At 33.8% G+C, this 22,766-nt stretch overlaps 1 protein-coding gene across 1 annotated transcript; it reads left to right on the forward strand.

Annotated features, from left to right (window-relative positions):
- Positions 1-6,567: 6,567 nt before the first annotated feature.
- On the forward strand, positions 6,568-11,703 carry LOC147381078 (lysine histidine transporter-like 2). Its single transcript, XM_086430870.1, has 7 exons — positions 6,568-6,726; positions 9,018-9,407; positions 10,027-10,420; positions 10,647-10,752; positions 10,854-10,945; positions 11,391-11,459; positions 11,545-11,703. The coding sequence occupies exons 1-7, from the start codon at positions 6,572-6,574 to the stop codon at positions 11,641-11,643; spliced, it is 1,305 nt and encodes a 434-aa protein (XP_086286996.1). The 5' UTR covers positions 6,568-6,571; the 3' UTR covers positions 11,644-11,703.
- The last annotated feature ends 11,063 nt before the right edge of the window (positions 11,704-22,766 follow it).

The raw sequence follows: 22,766 nt of genomic DNA on the forward strand, positions 1-22,766 counted from the left end.
GCATCGACATGGAGTCGATAAACTTAAAAATGATTACATCAGCACGGAGCTGGCATGGACATGGAGTCGCTAAAATTAAAAAGATTTCATCAGCACGGAGCTAGCATCGACACGGAGTCGATAAAATTTAAAAACAATTTCATCAGCACGGAGCTGGCATCGACACGGAGTCGGTAAAATTTTTTTAAAATGATTACATCAGCACAGGACTGGCATCGGCACGGAGTCGGTAAAATATTTTGAAAAAGAAGTTTCATCAGCACGGGGCTGGCATCGACACGGAGTAGGTAAGACATTTTGAAAAAGAAGATTACATTTTGAATTTTGTACACCAGCCCATTAAACAATTCATTTATGCAATGATTATCCATAAAGAAACTGAAAGAAATTTTATTGAACTATTGAAAATTGTTTGACAAATAGGATTTTCATTGAATAACAGTTTTCAATAACTCTGACTTAGACTTTTTTACATGGACGCTTGGATTTGTTTTGACCGTCATCAGGATTGCTAGGACAATTAGGCTTGCTTCTCTTGGTTCTAACAACTAGCTCTTTGAACTCTGCTGGTCCATCTGAATATCTTAAGATGCACTTGTTCAAAGCTTTTTCAATGAGATGCACTAACTTTTCAATCAATGGTTTGGGAGAAAAGAATTATTTGTGTTGAAGTAGTGAAAACTCTATAGGTGCTCCGTACTGTTCTAGGATCAAAGCAGGTTGGTAAAAAGATGTCTCTTCCAGTCCAATCAAACGAATATAATAGGATCATTTAGTACTTAAAACAGGGTAGTCCGTCATCCACCAAGGGCATCTCAAACCAATATGACAGGCAAGGAGAGAATCCAACCATTTGCTCCAAGCCTTAACTGAGTTGTGACGCACTAACATGTTTCTCTTGGAAAAGTGCTCTGGCCTATACTCGAGGGTTGAAGGAATGTCCACAATTTTAAGACGATCGCAAAGCCACATATAAAGTAGGAGAGGGCTTCCTTTGAAATCCCTTCCCTCACCATTTTTTATGGCATCCAAACCTGAGAAGGTTTCAGCTAGAATGAGAGGTACATGATTGGCTTTTCTAGAGAGCTGGAAAGTTGTCTATGAAAGATTCAGGAACAGTTTGACCCTCACTTTTGGAGGTCAGTATGTATTGGGCTAAGATTCCTAAACACAATCGATAGTCTCTAGTAGCTCTCCAAGCTTCTGGTTTTACATTGATGGGATGACTACGATAGTGGTATGGACTCAATAAGGGTACTAAATCCAATTTCCCGTTATAGACTAAGGCCTTGGCTTCCTTCTTTGAAATGTTTAGGCTTGTGACGAGGTCACCCGAATATGCTGTCTTCAATAAAGGCCTGACTAGAGGACCTGAAGTAGATATCCCCATGATGCCACAATAGTCTTCATGGGTAGGACACAAGTGCATATGCCCAATGTGAAAAATATGAAGATAAGGGTTCTAACGCTTAGCCATAGTGCTCAAAAGATTCCAATCTATCTCAAACTCGTGAAAGTACAGGGCGCATCTCAACATGAATTTTGCAAAGTTGAATTTCTCTACGGTGTGCATCCCGGTGATGGTTGTTTTGACCAATTGGTCGATTGGGTTATTGCCTGCAGCCAGCATCTTGAGTTGACACAAGAGAATAGTTTAGTACATTTCCAAGGTCTATGTAAAATTACTCTTCTTTTGAAATCTTTGTTCTTATGGAAAATACTTTCTTGAAAACACTTTTCCTTTTTTAAAACATTTTTTTTTCTAGAGAACACTCCTTTTGGAAAACCTACTTTCTGGAAAATATTGTTCTTTTGTAAACCACTTTTCTTTTTTGAAAATTTGATTTTCATTTTGATTTAAATAGCCCGACCTATCATGATCATTGGATCGAGATGGACTGGGTCATTATTAAATTTTTGCAAGAAATGGATTTTTTATTGGGTCGGTGCACCCATTTTAATTTCTGAAAATAAAATTTTGATCCTTGAGGACAATCATAAACTCTGATCTCATCATTCACATCATTCACATACATCAATCATCAGGTTCCATTCAACAATCCGGGAACGCCCGCGATAAGTTCGAGTCGTGACTTATAGGGAAGTTTTCTAGACTCTAAGCTTACTACGTGCAATGCATTTTTATCTGGCCACCCTTGCCCTAGCACACCTATATACCTCTCAAGCGTACTCAATCAGACGGTACGTGGTGACTTGGTTTGATATACCGTACATGTGATAATCTAAAACTTCAATTCACTTCTCTGAAGCCAAAAACAACCAGTTTGATCCCCAGTTGAGAGGTGGCGCACGATGGTGAGCAAGGGCCCACTTAAGTACCTCTCGTTTAGAATAGACGTAGTCTACCCTCCTCGTACAGTAGGGTACAACGGGGCAGGATCTTGCTTAGGCACTGATTTTGACCAAGAAATGCAATTGATGTACTTGGATTATCTTTTATATACCTACAGGTACGAGTCAGGAGTTGTAGCTTTCATAAATGATTTTCGCATCCCGCGAGGGGACCGACCACGTACTAGTACTACGTTGGCAATCGGGACATGTGACCGTGCGGCTTACAATAGGATAAAGGCTCAGGTCGCTCCAACATGGGTGTATCAATATACCTTTCAGAATCACCTGATCAAACGGTATTGATGCCCCAGTTTTATATACCTTACGGTACATGATTGAAGTTGTGGTTTTCATGAATGACGTCGCATCTCCGAGGAGACCGGGCCACGTACTAGTGTCACGTTGGTTATTAGGGACATGCAAGCGTGCAATACAGTAAAGTAAACATGCTAGTGGTGTGTGCAAATAGGATAGGGTGTGCCCGGGGCATTTTCCAGATGAGTGGGCCCGTTGGCCAGATCATAGCTTTTTAGATAATTAATCCATAAGGGTTGCACATTCATAGTTAAGCATTAACCAATCGATTTTTTTTCATCATTTTTTTTTAATTTTACGAATGAACTAATCATAAAAGGACTTCTCTTTTTTATTTTTATTTTTTATAGTCCAACCGATGATCACTTTGATTTTTATTTTGATCAATCAAAAAGTGGCGAGTGGTACGCCTTGAGTTTGAAAAAGATGATCTTTTTGATCTTTTGAAGCTTTAAAACTTAAAATAAAAATAAATTCCAAGAGGAAAGTTTCCAAGACTGATGTAAGGAACAAGTTGAGCAAAAAAAAAATTTCTTTTTTTAATTAATTTTTTTTAATTAAATTTTTTTTTTGTGTGCTCATTTTAAGGCACATTGCCTCTGGTTTTTGGCTTGGGCCAAATTTTTTTTCTTTTTTATGCTCTTTTTTCCTACTCATTTGTATCGCGACGAGACGTCAAACGGAAATGATAGCGTAAACGATAGTAAATGAGCTCAAAAATCAATTCTGACTTGTCAAAATGTTGCTGATTTTGTCACATTTGGTAAAAAATTTAGTTCTACCCCAAATCGATATGCACTAATAGCTAATCGGAGATCGGACGAGAAAGTTATGATCATTTTAAGTTCGACTGTCCATTCGGCCAAAAAAGAAGAAAAATGACTTTTTTTTATTTTTTTATACCCATTTTGAGGCACATTGCCTCTGGTTTTTGGCTTGGACCAAAAAAGAATTTTTTTTTTCATTTGTTTGATGATATGCATGCTTAAAAGGACATAATGGATAAATAAAGTAAAAATCATTTTTTTTTTTTGTTTTTTTCAAGTAAGTAAATAAATAAAAGAAACCTACCTAAAAAATAAATACAACAAACACAACAAGTATTATTAGCTTGCAAAATAAAAAAATTTTGAAAACTTTCTTTTTTTCTCAAAATAATCGAGTTGACACGAGGGTAGAGCCTTTACTCCCCAGTGGAGTCGCCAAACTGTAGACACGTGATTTCGTCATTACGATGACCACATCTACAATGGTTTGGAGTCGCCACCATTCAATTTTTGTAAGTGAGTGTGAATGGTCACCCGATGTGCATTTTTTAGAAAATGTGACATTTTTGGCATTTAGTGACTTTCGATGGATAGGAACTAATCGAGCCTTGAGATTCGGGGTAAGGCTCGGTTGGAGAAAAGGGAAGGTGTTAGGCACCCTTTTCTCCCCACTAAATAGTGGTAACCTCAACTCAACTCGTCATTTTGATTTTAAAAATACGAAAAATAAAGTGCCACGTGTTGTGCATTTGTACCCTAAATAGGGATTTATTTTTGACTTGATTATAGGATCATCCCATTGAATGGATGATCCTTATGAACCTTTACCTTGAGAAGAGAGGAGGGGGATGATAAAAGGGAGGGGGAGAGGGTGTAGAAGAGATGTGGTTTATTTTGTTGCACCCACCTTGTATCTTATTTCTTATTTTCTTCTTCATCTTTGAGTCTTCTTGAGTCCTTATATTTTAAGAAAATACAACTCGTTTTTGTTTGAAGGAGTAGAGAAGAGATGATGAGAGAGATGAGTGTAGTATGTGATTTTTTTTTGTGAGACTTGGGAAGGATTAGTGTGAGGGAATTGATAAGATTTTTTTTTAGTGAGAAGGGTGATAGTTGTTAGTAGAGAGAGAGTTGGGGAGAAATTTTGTAGTGAAAATTGGGGGCCATTTTTGGGAAGAGGAGGAGGGTATTTATAGATGTTGAGGAGTTATTTTAGGGATATAATGGGATGAAGTGAAGAAAAAAGATAGAATGGTTATGAGTTTAAGAGAGAAGTGGGTGTAATTTAGAGGAGATTGGAGGGTATTTAGGGAAGGGCGTTAAATGGGTGAGTTTTGACCCAAATGGTTTGGATCCTACCCAACTCATTTGGGTGGAGTGTTTGGTGAGATGAGTTTAAGATGGTGGTTGTGACTAAATGGTATTTGATTTAAGAGAATGGAGGATTTAAAGAGGTGGTTGATGATATTTTGGGAGGGTGAGGGAGATGATGTCATGTGTCAAAGTGGGTGGAAATGAAGGGTTGAGATAGGTTGATGGGAGAGGTTGAGTGTTTGACTTGAGAGGATGGTGTAGGTTTAGGTTGTAGATGTGGGTTTTGTAGGAAATGATGAGGGTAGATTAGGGGAGGTATAGGTTAGTGGTATGGGTAGATGTGTTTGATTTGAGAGAAAATGTGATGGGTTGATGTGTGGGTAGATGGGATTTAAAACAAATTAATGGGGTAGGTAGTTGGGTGAGGGAGGTTAGATGGGGTGATGACATTTGTCATCTTTGATTATCAAGATGGTGATTGGTTGATGTGGGTAGTGGTTGATGGGTTAGGGTTGTGGGTTGGATATGAATTGGATATGGATTTGGGCTTAGGGGCTTTGGAGTGTTTTGGGCTTGGGTTATGAAATGGTTTTGGATTTTAGGAATTGGTTGGGGGTTATTTTGAAATGGATTTTGAGAGTGTAGGTTGGTATTAGATTTTTAGGTGATGTGAGATTGAGTTTAAGTTAGGGGGGAGGTGAGAAAAGTGGATTTTGAAGAATTGAGGGTTTATGAGCCTTAGGTGGGTTTAGATTTTTTTGGATTTGGAGATGGAGCGGTGGAAGGTATAAGAGGTGGTAGGCATCCCAAGTCTCGTTTTTTTAATTTAATTTATTTTTTTGAGATTTTTGAAATCATTGGTTTGATCGAGATGCCATGTGTTGGGAAATCAGGCTTTTTAGGCCCGTTGGTAAAACTTTATCGAAAATTTGACGTTTTTGATTTTGGAAGCGGAGCGGTGAATATTGGGAAAGCGTAAGGTAGGCCGAGTCCTTTTGGTGACCTCCTAAACCATTGAGAGGTCTTAGGGGCTTCGGTTTGGTCAAAATGTCACTTTTCAATGACTTGGGCCCTTAAGGCCCGTTGGCCCATTTATTTGGAAAATCTGTATTTTTGGGTCTTTTCGAGTAGTGACCTGTTCAAATTGGGGTGTCTACAATTTATTTATTTTATTTTTAAAAATAAATAGTAAATAACGCTATGTAAGATTTTAAACCAATTTTTTTATATTAAAAAAAAAAATTAAAATTACATTTGCTTAGATCTTAAAAAGTAATAGCTTTGGTTCATCAATTTTAAATTTTTTTTTAATTTTAAAAAATAAATAAAAATTAACTCGATTCTATTCCTCTAATTTTTTAATTAAAAAAAAAAAGAAATTAATGCACGATTCTATTCCTCTAATTTTTTAATTTAAAAAAAAAATGATGATAAATAGTACTCTATCCACAATTTTTTAATTTTAAAAATAAATAGAAATTATTATTGGATAGGATTTTATACCATGATTTTCTTATATTTAAAAAAAATTAAAGTATGTCAATATTAAAAAAAAAAAATTTACATATTAATTCTAAAAAATAAATAGATATTAAATCTATCTCTAAATAGAATTAGAAATTAACTCTATTCCTAAATAGAAATTAACGGTGGGTAGGAATCTATAGGTCGTTTAACTCTATCCCTAAATAGACATTAAAGCTAGTTAGGACTCTATAGGTCGTCAAAAAATTGTTTTTAACGCTAGTTAGGACTCTATAGTCGTCAAAAAATTGTCCTTCCAGAAAAGAAAAAAAAAAAAAAAATTTGTTGGAGTGATAATGGATTCTAATAATAAAGACAAAGAAATTGAGCACTGGCTTCCAATAACATCATCGAGGAATGCGAAGTGGTGGTATTCAGCTTTCCATAATGTCACGGCTATGGTTGGAGCGGGCGTATTGAGTCTCCCTTACGCCATGTCGGCCCTTGGATGGTATGTATTCATATATATTTTTCATTCATTAACAATTTCTTTTCTTTTTAGATTTTCTTATTTATTTATTTTATTTTGCCTTTTTTTCTGAATGTAATCAATTTATTAATTGCTGAGTTTTACATAAGATTCCTCACCAGTTAATGTTTCTGTTTCTAAATTTTGTGACTGTGGTCATGTTTTTGGGTATCCTACATTGAGATGAGATGTCTATTATATATGTATAGATGTGATAGTATAGATTGTTTTCTCGAGATACAAGTAAAAAGCATCTATAATCAGGTGCACACCTCCATGGCAGAAATCGCAATAAATCCTAATTTCACCCCCATCATTACTCTTTTATCAATTATATCAAGAGTTGTGCTGGGGTGACATAGAATTTACTGTGATTCTTACAATTTTGATGTGGACATGCATGCATAATTGTAGATGGTTTTTACTCGTATCGCCAGGAAACACATTTATGGTTATGTGCACATCTCATGTCAGACTTGTGAGAATCGTAGTAAATACTCTGTGTCATTTCAGAATTTTCCTAATATCATTAATCAATTCCGTGCAACCTTTTTTATTCTTTTTTCTTTACTCTTTTTTAAAAGTCTTTATATTTTTGTTTCTGTTTTTAATATTCAATTTTCACTTTATATAAAATAAGAAGACCAAAAAAAACCTTAAATTAGTTAGATATTTTTCTAAACATTGTAAAAAATAAACTATACAATTTAACAGTTTTACTATTAAATTTTATATAGATTTAGTAGTTTAAGTTGTTCATAGCTGTTAGAATTTTAGATTTTAGTAGGTTCCTTGATTTTGATGATATTAAATGTCTAAAACAAGTAAATAACGGATTGAATGATTACTTTTCCATATTTTTCTAATTTTGAAAGAGAGATGCACCCAATTTTTTTTTTGTTGCCAGAATTTGTTCTTTGAAAAGAGAGTTTACCGGTTTTAGAATCGGTTTTAAAAATATGGTGGTTCTTGGTTAAGGAACGGTTCTTAATGAGCCGAACCGGTATTTAAAAAAGATCCAGTAGGACCCTGTTGGCAGTCTGGTCTCGTTAATGCATATCCTCTCCATTCATGAATGGAGATGATATGGAAAATCGGGATTTAAAACCATTTGACCCATAAGTTCTTTGGATCGACCTTACGAAAGAACACTGTTTTAAAATCGGGTACTTAGAAATAACCCTTGTAAAATTGATGATATTAGATTTAACCCCTTGCAAAATCCAAGATCAGGTTTACCCCTTGCTGTTGAAAGTCATCATTGTTTTTTCTTCATTTCATGATATAACACTGTAATCTTTGATTTAGTCATATAAGTATTTAAAGAGCATATTGAGAAGAAAAAAAAAAACAAAAAAACAAAATTTTACCTGTAAATCGTCAAGAAAATGCAACTGACTTGGTGTAAGGGGGTAAGCCTAGTCTTGCAAAATGCATTTTGCAAGAGAGTACACTTAATATCACCAATTATAAGGGGTGTTTTTAAAATACTCTTTAACATTCGAAAAAACTCAATTAGGACTTAACACTTTTAAAGGAAACACACTTATGGTTAGAGTCGTGCTTGACAGACCTCAAGATTGTACCTCATATCACACATCCTAACGTGAAAGTGTGTAGGAACCATACATACTTTTCAACTCGTATCTCAATGAAAGCATTTATGGTTACCCACTTTCATGTGAAGGTGTGAGATATGAGGCACAAACTTGAGGTCACGTCAGCATTATTCTTATGGTTAACTTTACAATATCATGACAACTTATCCTAGAGATGAGTAAAGGCCTAGGGATTTCTATATTTTTCTTTAGGGATACATTTTGGCATCTCAAAAGTGAAATCCTAGAGGAACTGATCATAGTATATGAAATCCTAAGAGATCCAAGCCATTGAATCCAAATGGCTTATTATTATTATTATTATCATGGGTTAGTATTAGAATTAAATTAAATCTACTGGGTTGACAATACTTTTGTGTACCAATCGAATCCATGGTTTTGAAATGTTGAGGAACGACCCAAACCAACTAAGTATTGTTGGTGAACGAGACAAGAAATCAATGCTCAAATACCCTTCTTAAATCTCGTCTGGTTTACCAAGATAAAGGCACTTTCAAATCATCTTGTTCATGAGTTAGACAAGAGCAAAAACTGAAATAAAAAATCATGATGCTCATAGAAAGAAAAAAAAGAAACAAAAGAGAAAACCAATTTTTAAAACCATAATAATAGATGTATCACATTGTCATATATTGGTTTTTTTTGTGTTTACAGGGGACCAGGAGTGGTGATGCTTGTTCTATCATGGATCATCACCTTATACACATTATGGCAAATGGTGGAGATGCATGAGATGGTACCCGGGAAGCGATTTGACAGGTACCATGAGTTGGGTCAACATGCTTTCGGCGAAAAACTCGGTCTATGGATCGTTGTGCCTCAACAACTTGTCGTGGAAGTCGGAACCAATATTGTGTACATGGTAACAGGAGGAAGATCGTTGAAGAAAGCTTATGACTCATTGTGCACTCCTGGGCAATGCAAAGATATAAAACTCACCTACTGGATCATGATTTTTGCTGCTCCTCATTTTGTTCTTTCTCAGCTCCCTAACTTCAATTCCATCTCTGGTATCTCTCTAGCTGCAGCTGTCATGTCCTTGAGGTATTACTATTCTCTCTTATCTTTCTTTTACTTAACCTAATAATTAGTTCTTTACTTTAAACTTAGCCTAGTCTATTGGACTCGAATGAATTTTGTTTTGATTTAGCAATAAAACTTGCTTGAAGCATAGTTTTAAAACTCGAAAACTTGATTTGAATAGACTTAAATGTCAATTGAGTTGAGCCAACTTTATGTGAAACCCGGCCTAATCAACTTGACTTCTTAATGAATATTGACTTGGATTAGTAATAAAACTTGTTTCTTTAAAACTTGAGAAAAAATGATACCTAAAGAGTTCGACAATCCTGACTATATTAGTAAGATATACCCACTCTTACTAACGACTCAACAGGGCATATCGATGACCCAACAGAACAATGTACCTTGCTGGATCATTCGTAAGGAATTTTCCTAAACATGGAAATGTTTGATACATCCTAAATAATCTGCATTTCTCTTCCCACATGTCACTATGTCATTGGTTGTTAGACACTATCTCCCCCTACCATAAGAGATATCAAGTGATCCAACATACCATTTATAGACCTTATTTATGTTACCTGTACTGATCAACTTTATATTTTAATTTATTTTTCTAACAAAATCATGTTTTCTACAGTTACTCTACCATTGCTTGGTCAGCTTCAATTCACAAAGGTGTTCAACCAGATGTTCAATACGGTTACAGAGCTTCAACGACATCTGGAAATATATTTAATTTTCTATCTGCCTTGGGTGATGTTGCCTTTGCCTTCGCAGGTCACAATGTGGTCTTGGAGATCCAAGCCACAATCCCTTCTACACCCGATAAACCCTCCAAGAAACCCATGTGGAAGGGTGTGATCACTGCCTATCTCATTGTCGCTATTTGTTACTTCCCTGTAGCTCTCATTGGTTATTGGACATTTGGAAACAATGTCGAGGATAACATCCTCATCTCACTCCAAAAACCTAACTTGTTGATTGCTATCGCTAACATATTTGTCTTCATCCATGTAATAGGAGGCTATCAGGTTCATATTTTTAAGCTCTCTAATTTATTTTCAACTTATTTGTTCATGTTCCCATAAATATTGGGACTGCCTTCACTTGACACACCTAGTTCTAAAACTAGTATAATATAAATCTTATTAGAGTTCCTGTAATTTCATCTACAATAAATAGAGTTCCATTTTTCTAATATTGAATGATACTATGATGGATTTCTATTAACTTTTTATTTACTTGGTTTGGATGTAGGTCTTTGCTATGCCTGTGTTTGACATGATGGAAACTGTGTTGGTGAAGAAAATGCATTTGCCTCCTGGCCTCCTTCTTCGATTGATTGCACGCTCTTTATATGTCGGTAAGGAATTCCTCTTCATCAAGAAGTGTTTAATAATCAAAAAGTTTTCTTATTGATAGGACTTAGGAAAATTCAAATATATGTGTTGTCTTTGAGTGTAGCATTGACAATGTTCATCGCCATAATGTTCCCCTTCTTTGGCGGACTTCTTGGATTCTTCGGGGGATTCGCTCTTGCTCCAACATCATACTATGTAAGCTATAACCTCCACATTTCTCTTACTGAAACAACCTAATATTAATTTTCTAGTTCTAATTCACTAAAAGTTCGGTATGATTTCAAAGATTATTTTCTTGAGAAAATGAGATTTGTTGGTGTATGATTGATTAATGTCACAGGAAAATTATTTTATTGTTATGATCAGAAAATCCTAATATTTTTCTCTCACACCCTCAAAACTTAAAACCAACTCTCCTTTTGATATTTTGTAGGCACAATCAAACATTATCCACAAAATCATAATCATATAGCCTTCTATCTCAAAAAAATTTCAGTCTTATCTCTGCTACTTTTATTTTTACAGCTCACTTGCATCCACGTGGCTGGCAATCAAAAACCCTAAAAGATATAGTTTACATACATATAGCCTTTTATATCAAAGAATTTCCAGTCTTATCTCCATACTTTAATTTTTGCAGCTCCCTTGCATCATGTGGCTCACAATAAAAAAACCAAAAAGATATAGTTTATCTTGGTTTACTAATTGGGTAAGTTAATTAACTTGAATTATTCTCTTTTTCATATATCTTATATTTCTTGTTTTATTATCTATGTGGTTCATGAATTTTTCAGATTTGCATCATTTTGGGTGTTTTATTGATGATTCTATCACCAATTGGTGGGCTAAGACAAATCATACTTGAAGCCAAGACTTACAATGTCTTTTCTTAGATCATCTGAAGAGGAAGGGCGTCAATAACCTTAATGAACAGATTTTATTTCTTCAAAACTTAATGAACATATTTTATTTCTTTATTTTGTTTAAACAATTGATACTTTCTATTTATAGATTATTACTACTTGGGTCTATTAGTGCAACCACAATGTCTATAGTAAATTGGTTTTGATTCATAAGGTTGGAGATTTCTCAAATATACTCATTTCAATTAGCTTTTTGTTGCTTATTGGACACTATAATTGTACTTAGTTTTGAATGATTTACTTGAATATATAACAGTGTGAATATATAAGGGTGTATACCATTGTAGTTAGCTGAAGATTGTTGCGAAAAATCAAAGTATTTAGGTTACAAATTGTAGACAAGGATAGCGAAGTCATTTTTTTATGGGAAAATGACCCAATAGACCTTTTTTTTTGAATTTTTTTTTTGAAAATATGTATCAAAAAGGCCCTTGGCTCTTTAGTACTCATTTTATCAAATTTTAGTCTAAAAATAATTTTTTAAGCAGAAATATTGTAATTACACTTACAATAAATTTTGAGATTTAAAGAAATTTATTTATTTGAGAAAATCTGAAGTAATCCTATGTTTTAAAATTAATGAACTATCGTCATCTCTTATATAACAATTTAAAAAAAAATGATATAAATGAAAAAAAAATAATAATCCTTAATTTCTCTTTCCAAACTAGTGATTTTTAACTCACATAGATGATGAGATGATGCTAATAGAGACGAGTATGGTTATTATCATCATCAAACTAATTTGATCTATTTATATTAGACTTATTAAAAACTATAAGTAATTTTAAATAGATAAAACATTATTTTAAAACTCGAGTTGAATGTTCATCAAATTGATTCGACTAAAAAGTTAGCAAGTCTACTTAAATGAGTCAAATAAAATTATATTGAATTTATAAATAAATTTTAATAAATAAAAAATATTGATTATTTTACTTTCAAAAAATCCAAATAAATTTGACTGGATATATTTTTTTTATTAAAATACTTGTAAAGTTGTTAAAAGGGTATTTCAGGTATTGTTTTTAAATTTTTTTTAATAAGTGAATAATTTATTTTATTAAAAAGGACTTAAATGATATGTATTCTTTTCCAAGGGACTATGAGAGATGATTGAGGTCAGTTTGAAAACATAACAAGGTCCCTTCAATTGGAAAAATAACAAATAACAACTTTTGACATATGAGTTCTTATAATGTTTAGAATCCATTTGATGTGAGCATCATACTCATCATTTTCATATGTCTTTTTCTTATAAATATCTAATTTTTCTTTTAGTTGTTAATTATGATAGTCTCAAAATTATTGATCTTTTTTATTTGAAATATTTCTTTAATTTATAATTACAAGTTGAGATAAATTGAAAATCAATGAAATCTGACATATTCAGGTAATCTTGTCATTATTTCCACTTACCCCATTTTCTCTTCTCATAAAGTAGTATTTTTTAATAATTAATTAAAAAATCTAATCTTATTTTATTTTAATTAAACCTATGGCAATTTAGTAATTTCATAACATCTCTATAAAAGAAGACTAGGATCAAATGGATTTTGTTGACGCATGGTATGGAGACGCAAGACCTTGGGTTATTTTTCATCAACCCCTTCTCATTTTCAAATTTTTAATACCCTATATTATTTACTAATTTAAACAACTCCAACTCCAAGTATAGTGAATTTCCTATAAAAAATATTCTCAACTAAATATTGGAAAAGAGTAACATTATATCTAACTTGTATTCATAACCCTTCTCTTCTCACTTGTATCTCGATGAAAAGCATTATATCTTATTTATAGAAATCTTAAATCTACTGAATAATAAAAAAAAAGAATTTATATATATATATATATATAAATTACAGTTTATATTGGCATCCCAACTTTTACTTAATTATTCTCAGCATTAATTTAGCATTTTACTCTTATTTTCTATTCCCTTCTTTTTTCAATTCTTTTTTTTTTTTTTAATAGTTTTTTGGATTTAAGATTTATTTATTTTTTACTTTGTATATCAAATTAATTGGGTAAGAAAAAAAAATTCATTCAAATTTTGTTATTATATTTTTTTATCTGAATTTTTTGAGAAAATCATTTTCATTTAAAATATATAATCATGCATTAATATATAATATATATATATATAAATTTTGTTTTATCTTAGTTTTCCATAATTTATTTGCTAAGGGGTGGTATTCAGCTTGGACAGTATATTGATAAATTTTTGGATGGTATATTGATAAATTTAGAAAGGAAGGAAAGGCCTACTTTGATACTAGGATAAATTTGGGGTCCAAGTCAAAACCAATTGACAATGAGTAGCCCCAGTACTTACAAGAGAGAACTAAATATATATATATATATATATATATATATATGGGGACGGTTCAGCAGCCTTAAAGTTTGCCAAGTTTGGTGCCAAACATATTTCAAAACATGGGTTAGAAGCTTTGGAATGAGCTGATTTTTTGTGAGGATGATCTCTATGATGAGAAGATCATTCTCACCAAAAATCAGCCTATTCCAAAACTTCTAACCCCATCAAAAGTGATTTACAAAAAATGTTTGACACCAAACTTGGCAAACTTTAGGACTGCCGAACTGCTCCCTATATATATATATATATATATATATATATATATTTGATCCATTCATTGACAAAAAAAATTTCGTTTTATATTTGAAATATTAGATTTTCTTATTTATTTATTTATTTATTTTATTTTGCCTTATTTTGCTAAGGGAATGCAGTTTGGATGTGATACACCAATATTGTGAATGGATGATTTTTATAATGAAAAAAAAATGATGATATTCTAAATAATCAATAATTTTTTATTTTAATTTTCGTTTGTCGGTTAAATATTGAGTTGTACATAAGATTACCTGTTGGTTAATTTTTTCTAAATTTATGTTGAGATATCTCTTCATCTAGAAGTTTTCCCTCGTCCCATAATACTAAGTCATCTCCTCAATGAAAATTTGCTCAATTTGTCGTACCCATGCCAAGCGAGGTTCTATGGATTGATTTCTATCAATTATATAAATAACATTAATAACATCAGGGGCGGAGTTAGTAAGGAGCTGGTGGGGGCAATTGCCCCCACAGAACTTTGACACACCCCTATATTTTCAACTAATCACATGTCCCATTTGCCCCCACACCCTCACCTCCCTCCATTCAAGCTCTTCAACAATACAACTAATCATAGTTTGCCTCCACTACAAGAAAATCCTGGCTCCGCCCCTGAATAACACCCAAATTTCTTGCCATGGTTTACTGGTTTTAGGATTGATTTAAAAAAAAAACTGTGGTTCTTAGTTAAGGAATCATTCTTGATGAACTAAACGGGATTCAGTTGGACCCTGTTGGTTGGTCTGGTCCGATTTTTAAAACACTTCATATCGTTGCCATTCATGAATGGAGATGGTACAGAAAATCGATATTTAAAACCAATTGACCCATATCTGCTTTGGCTTGCCCTGATATAAGAACAATCTAAAAGCAGAAAGCATATAGTTTATCTTGGTTTACTTGGGTAAGTTAATTGGTTTTTATATGAATATTAAAGCCATTATGTATCTAATACAGGGTTCATACATCATTTTAGGTGTTTTGTTGATGATTCTATGGGTAATAAAGATCGTACTTGAAGCCCAGAATTACAAGTTCTTTTCTTAGATCATCAGAACTAGGTTTTCCATCAACAACCTTGAAGAATTTTATATTGAACACGTTTTATTTCTTAACTTTTTTTTAAACATAATTAGATTTGATTCTTTCTATTTATAGATATATATTATTATTGAAAAGTTGAATTTCCCTTTTTTTCGTATTTACGTTTGCCTTAACTTGGGTGTTGTAGTGGAACCACAATAGCATCTATAGTTAGGTTAGAATTAATTGAAGAGACAGTTCCCACTCATCTAACGGTTTTTGATTAATTCAGAATGTGGCGTGCTTTGGTTGAAAGTTGCTTAACAGAAAGTGGAACATAGACTCCATTTGTTACAAGCTACCACTTATACATAAAAAATAAAAAATAAATAAAATTAATTTCCTATAAATGTGAGCAAATTTTTATAATGTGTTGAATTCATTTGATGTGACCATTGCCTTTTTCTTATAAATGTAAATGATCTCGTGTTAATTATGACAGTTCCAAAATTATTGATTTTTTTAAAAAAATATTTCTTTAATTAACAATTACAAATTAAGATATTGGAGTAAACTAAAAATTAATAAAATCTGTTATGTGAGGTATTTAATCTTTTCATATAATCTAAACTTATTATTCCCGTTTTCTTATTTGTGACAAGTATGGTGTTTTTATGAAGTTCAAAATTTATTATGTGATACGGGGTCAGTAATTGATTTTTATTTTTATTTTTAAATAAATGAGATTGAGCATTTCTATTCATGGATTATTATTGAAAAGTTGGACTTTATTTAGAGAGAGTCGATTGTCACATCAATTTTTGCTAATGCGATTCCATTTCGCACATTTATAAGCCCAATACAATTGCATGAAAACTTTTATTGTATTTCTTTTCAATTGATTAATATCTTTAATTAAATTATTTTCTTAATTCATTTTGTCAGTAGAGTAGTACTTGTAGTAATTAAAATAAAAACACTTTACTTAGGATTAGTAAAGTTCCTAAATTGAGGCACAATGACCACACTCGAGCGGGCCAACTAGAAAGTTCAAACCCTAGGCCGACCCCTCACTCAACGTGCTCTAGCTAGGTGGTTCGACCACCTAAGCCGACCCCTCAATCCAAGATGTTCTACTTAGGTGGTTCGGCCACCTTGGTCTACCCCTCAATCCAACGTGTACATTTGGAGGTTTAGTCTCCTCGTTTGACCCATCAATCAAATGCACACTGCTAGGAGGTTCGACCTCTTAAACCGACCCCTCAATCAAACGTACCTTGCTAGGTACCTTGGTTTCCTGATCCGACCCCTCACTCGAATAATATGCACTAAAAAGATACACATAACATGTCCCTTCATATTGGGCGGCAAAATTACCAAACCAATGAGAAACTCTTGTTAAAACTAAATTACTCAAGTAGCACAAACTATGCATGGTGTCTAAAGGAACTACAACTACATAACTCAACTGAGTCAACTCGAAGAATTGAATCGCCACCAAGTCAAGGTAGATACACATTTAAGGTCACTCAATATATATGTTACAAGAACCATGAAGAGTGGGTCTTCATTGTCATCAATACATCATGGGCATTAACTGTCATAAATGCACGAGAATATGGGACAGAGATTTCAACTGAGGTTACTACCTCTTTCAATGAGTCCAACTTATAAATAAGGAGACTTATCCCACTTAAACTTATAAAGTCTCTTATACTTGTACTCTTATCTTTACTCTGCAAATAAACTAAGATCTAACTTAATCGTCGGAGGCTCGTTGGCTGGCACCTCATTGGTATCTTTTCAGGTTAAGACTACATCGTACTATGATAAGAAAATAAAAAGATTCACAGAAGAAGATAATTGGACTTGCTCATTTATTACAATATGCATTTCAATAAAGAGTTAATCAATCATTGTAACATTTATTATCTCAAGAAAGGTTTGATCATTTAGTATAACATATATCTTGAGGAGTGGGATATCCAAAAAATCCCCCACACTTTTTGGCGTTGTTCGTGGGAATTTGAAGAACAAACCAGATATCCCACCAACCAAAAGCCTTCTTTTTCACCATTCTCCATCCTAAATATACTATTTTTCACCTTTAAAGGTCTTCAACTGTCTATATCCTTAGCCTCTCATCATAAACTTTGTTGTTAAGGGAATTTACAACATTTATTTAGTACACACCATATATGATCAATCGGAAGGTCTACTTTGCAAAGCAACATTCTCAACTATGAAGATTCTTAGTCCTTGATGAGGTGGCAATTATAAACATCGTAATTTTGCATTTGCCCGATTCGACAATCTCTCACCCGATTGCTGTGAATTCCTAATGATGAGCGCAAAATATGCGAAAAGGTCGGATATTTGTAAGAGACCATCTCCCATTTTTATCTCCTCCTAATCCTTATAATTTCCATCATCTTCTTTCCTTGGCGTGTTTGACATAAAATTATGTACGCTTAAGATCGTTCTAACATACACTCGATTTAGCAAGTACACATACTTAAGTTCATCACACATTTCGATAACCTAGAAACTTCGCAATCTTAGAAAAATATGAACATGAAAATTAAAGACAGTCACATTGGAACTAAAAGAAATTATTCGTTAAAATACAAAAAAATTGACAAAATGATGAAATTACTTCTAATAGGTCCCACATATAAGAACATCTATCATTCATGCAGAAAATCAACATCACGATCCGACACCTTAATTGTCTTTGATCAACTAATAGGAAATCTGTACAGCTCATACTATTAGATGATTTAGGAAATCTGTACAGCTCATACTTTCCTATATTTTCATATATGCTGTTATACGTTAACATAAGTTTAGGAGTAATTTAAGTTTCTCAAATCTGTATTTATACGTCCTATTCTAATAGAAAAGTGTGTGAATCATTTTCTCCATTCCTGTCTAAACTTCTATATGGTATCAGCTTAAGCCCCAAAAACTCCAACGAGTATTTCCTGTCTTCCTTGCTTCCGCTATGGCCAATAGCTATTAATGCCACCCAACAAATTACCGCACGTCTCACACCAACCAACTTCCCTTCATGGCATACTCAATTCGAGTCTCTCCTTCTCGGTTATAACCTCTTTGGTTATGTCGATGGCACTCACACCTGCTCACCTCTACCGACGTCAACTAAGGTAGAGCCTGATGCAGCTGCCACTGCAGCTCATCACCTTTGCTTCCGTCAAGACAAACTTATTCTAAGTGCCATCCTGACTTCAGTTCCCCAGCTGTGATACCACTCATAGAAAACTCCAAGACATCCCATCAAGCCTGGACTAAACTAACAAAACTTTATACTAGTCAATCCAAGACGCGTGTCATGTAACTCAAAGAGGATATCACCCTCATGCAGCGTGGCACTCGCAGCATTACAGAGTACCTCCACTCTGTTAAAACTATTGCCGATGAGCTTGCCCTCATTGATGCACCGTTATCCCAAGATGACATCACCCTATATGTTCTTCATGGCTTAGGATCTGATTTCCGCGACATAGTTGCCCCGATCGAGCCCGAGAGTCTTCTATCTCATTTGAAGAATTACATGATCTGCTACTTTGTCATGAGGCCTATCTTCGACGTCTTGAATCCACTACCCAATCCTTGGTCCTTAATGCCAACTCCACTCAAAGCAGGGACTCACACTCTTACAAGACTCGGTCTTCATCAAATTATAAACCATCGAAGATTGACTCCAAATCAAAGCCTCGGTAGTCCAAGTAATATAAATATCCTCCCAAATGTCAATACTATGATGAACAAGGCCACATTGCTAAATACTGCCTGAAATTGAAGCCCTCTAAAGCCATTGTGAACTGCACAATTGCTACTCCTAGTCTGGATAAACGTTGGCTCATTAATTTAGCGGCTTCTCATAACATTACCTCTTAGGCTTCCAATTTACAATTTCACTCTAAATATGATGGTACTGATGAGGTTATTATTGGAGATGGATCAAGTTTGCCCATTACTCATTCCGGTTTCTTACCCTTTCATTTCCAAAAAGAAAATTTCATGTTAAAGATACTCTCTGCGTTCCTACTATTAACAAAAACTTGATTTATGTTCACCACTTCACAAAGCAAAACAATGTCATCTTGGAATTTCACCCAACTTACTTTCTTGTGAAGTATCGGAGAACAAGGGAGAGTCTGCTTCAAGGACCATGTGAACATAGAGTTTATCATTTGCCTTCCTCGCCTACTGCTAGTCCGATTACTTTTGTCCATAAACGAACATCCATAGCTAGTTGGCATCAGTGCATTGGTCATCCATCATGCAAAGTTGTTACTCGGCTAATTAGCTCATTTTCTCTTCCTACCAGTTCATGTAATTCTGGTTATAATAATTGTCATTCGTGTGTTATCAATAAAGCTCATCAATTACCATTTCATAAACATGGTCTAACAAGGACAGCTCCATTTGATTTGCTTTACACTGATGTATGGGGACCTTCTCCCACTCCCAGTCTCAATGGTCACAGATACTACGTTATTTTCATTGATCACTTTACAAAATATGTGTGGTTATTTCCCTTGCATCACAAATCAAATGTTAAAACAACATTTCCTCATTTCTACAAAATGATAGAAACTCGTTTTAACACAAACATTAAAAGAGTTTATTCCGATAATGGAGGTGAGTTTACTGTTCTTCAACCTTTCTTCATTGCCCATGGTATTAGTCATTACATGACTGCCCCTTATACACCCCAACAAAATGGAGTATCTAAGCGTCGTCATAGGCACATTGTGGAAACAGGTCAAACTCTCCTTAGTCATGCTTCTCTTCCATCAGAATATTGGGCCTATGCTTTTGCTACAGCCACATATCTGATAAATCAACTTCCTTCACCTATTCTCCAACATAAAACACCTCTTCAAGAAACAGCCAAGGTATGAAAAATAACGTATATTCGGATGTTTATGCTTTCCCTTGATGAAGTAGTATAACACAAACAAATTTCAAAAGAAGTTTGTTCCTTGTGTTTTTGTTGGCTACTCCACTAACCAAAATGCTTACCTATGTCTTCATCTTCCAAGTCAGTGCCTATACATCTCCGAGCACGTAACATTTGATGAGTTTGTCTATGCCTTCAAACATATTCCAATACAATCCCCTATTGACTCACCACCACCAGAAATATCTTCTTATTCTTGACCAATTCTGTAGCTTGCTTCCAGGGAACTTCCAGCAATCACATGACCTCAAGGAGATCTCCTATCTACTTCTTCCACTCCAAGTGAAGCTCTAGCTCTTGTGCAACCTCCAGAGGCACCAATATACAATCCAGGATCAGGTACCTCTTATATCCTCTGCCACTCCATTATCTACTTCTGTCACCCAACCAGAATATTCAATACCATCCTTACCCCCACCATGTTCGAGAACCATCATTACTAGATCCATGAACAATATCTTTCGGCCAAAACAACTGCACAGCACCACCAAGCACCCATTACTTGAACCACCCGAACCTTCTTGTGTTAGTCAAGCCCTCAAAGACCCTCACTGGTGCAAGGCAATGTCAAAAGAAGTGACAATCCTTCTTCAACATGGGATGTGGTACCTGGTACCTCCCACTTCTAGCCAGAATCTCATTGTGTGTAAATTTGTGTTTCGAAAGAAACGAAATCTAGATGACACAATCAGTCGATATAAAACTTGCCTTGTTGCCAAAGGATTTCATCAAAGGCCAGTTATTGATTATTCTCAAACCTTCAGCCCCGTGGTAAAACCAGCAACAATTCGGCTTCTTTTAATTATTGCGGTTATGAATGGTTGGTCTCTTCGACAGTTAGACGTCAATAATCCTTTCTTGCATGGCACTCTTGAAGAAATAGTCTTCATGCACCAACCTCCAGGATTTGAAGATCCATCTATACCTAAGCATGTTTGCAAGCTCAAAAAGAGTATCTATTGACTTAAACAAGCACCACGACAGTAGTACCAGGCCAGTAGAGATGCATTCCTCAGCTTTGGTTTTGTTCACTCGCCCATTGATACTTCTTTGTTCATTTACAAATATCATGATATCTTATGCTATTGCCTTTCTTATGTTGATGACATAATTTTCACTGGCAACACACAAAACTTTGTAAATGACATTATAAGAAAATTTGGCAATACATTCTCAGTCAAAGACATAAGCCCCTTGCATTTCTTCTTGGGAATAAAAGTGATTCCCACACCACAAGGGCTCTTTCTCAAACAACATAAGTACATTCGGGAACTCCTTTCCCGAACCTCCGTGGACAATGCTAAAGAAAAACTCATTCTAATATACGCTATAAATAAGCTTATGGCTTAAGACAATTTAATCAGCTAGGTTAGGAAATATGTACAGCTCATACTATTAGCTGATTTAGGAAATCTGTGTAGCTCATACTTTCCTATATTTTCATATATCTTGTTATACGTTAGCATAAGTTTAGGAGTAATTTAAGTTTCTCCAATCTGTATTTACACGTCCTATTCTAAAAGAAAAGTGTGTGAATCATTTTCTTCATTCCTGTCTAAACTTCTATATCACACCTCTAAAATGTCTTGAAAATACCAATGTTATGCTTAGAATGTGATTTCGAGTCTAAGAAGATTAAAATAAATTAAAACAGAGAAGTTTAAGAAAAATTACAAAAATGATCAAAATACCTCTTGATATTCGACTTTTACTTAGAAACCTTGATTCTTAGGAAAATAAGATTGAAAATAAACTTTCGACAACATTCACGCACATCGAAAAAATCTATAAATTTCCACTTAAGAAAAATAAAATTTTTATATAAAATGACGAGATGTTTTACATAAAATGATGATTTTCACTTTGTGGAATGACACCAATCGATCACATAAAATGATGATTTACATTGCATGAAATGATACTAATCAATCATGATGAGACGATAAAATTAAAATTTTAATTTTAATCATAAAATCGAATGTTGAATCTTTGCCGATAAAATTTTTAAATTTACTTATTACACCCAATTTGAGAGGTTAAATTAAATAAAAGTGATGTGTCAATAGTAATTGATATGACTCATTATTCATAAATTGAAGAAATTTTAAAATTATATAATCTTGATACTAATCAACAAATTTATCAACCAATTGCAGATTAAGTTAACTAATTGAATCCATCAATTTTAATTTATAATCAAACAAACCAATATAAAAAATCAATAATTAAATTGATCATCAATCATGGCAACCAATTAAATTTAATTTTAACTAATCTCACTATCGATCAATTTAATGTATGATCCATATTAAAATCTTAAACCAATCAATTTGACCCGATTAAATATTTTCAATCTAATTAATTCCAACTATCCAATCAAATCAATGATGAAATAAAATTCAAGAAAATTATCAAATAATCAATAATAGAGAGATTTCAAAG

This window comes from Akebia trifoliata, unplaced genomic scaffold, assembly GCF_017979445.1.
Source record: "Akebia trifoliata isolate Shusen 1 unplaced genomic scaffold, ASM1797944v1 Contig00771, whole genome shotgun sequence".
Classification (NCBI taxonomy): domain Eukaryota; kingdom Viridiplantae; phylum Streptophyta; class Magnoliopsida; order Ranunculales; family Lardizabalaceae; genus Akebia; species Akebia trifoliata.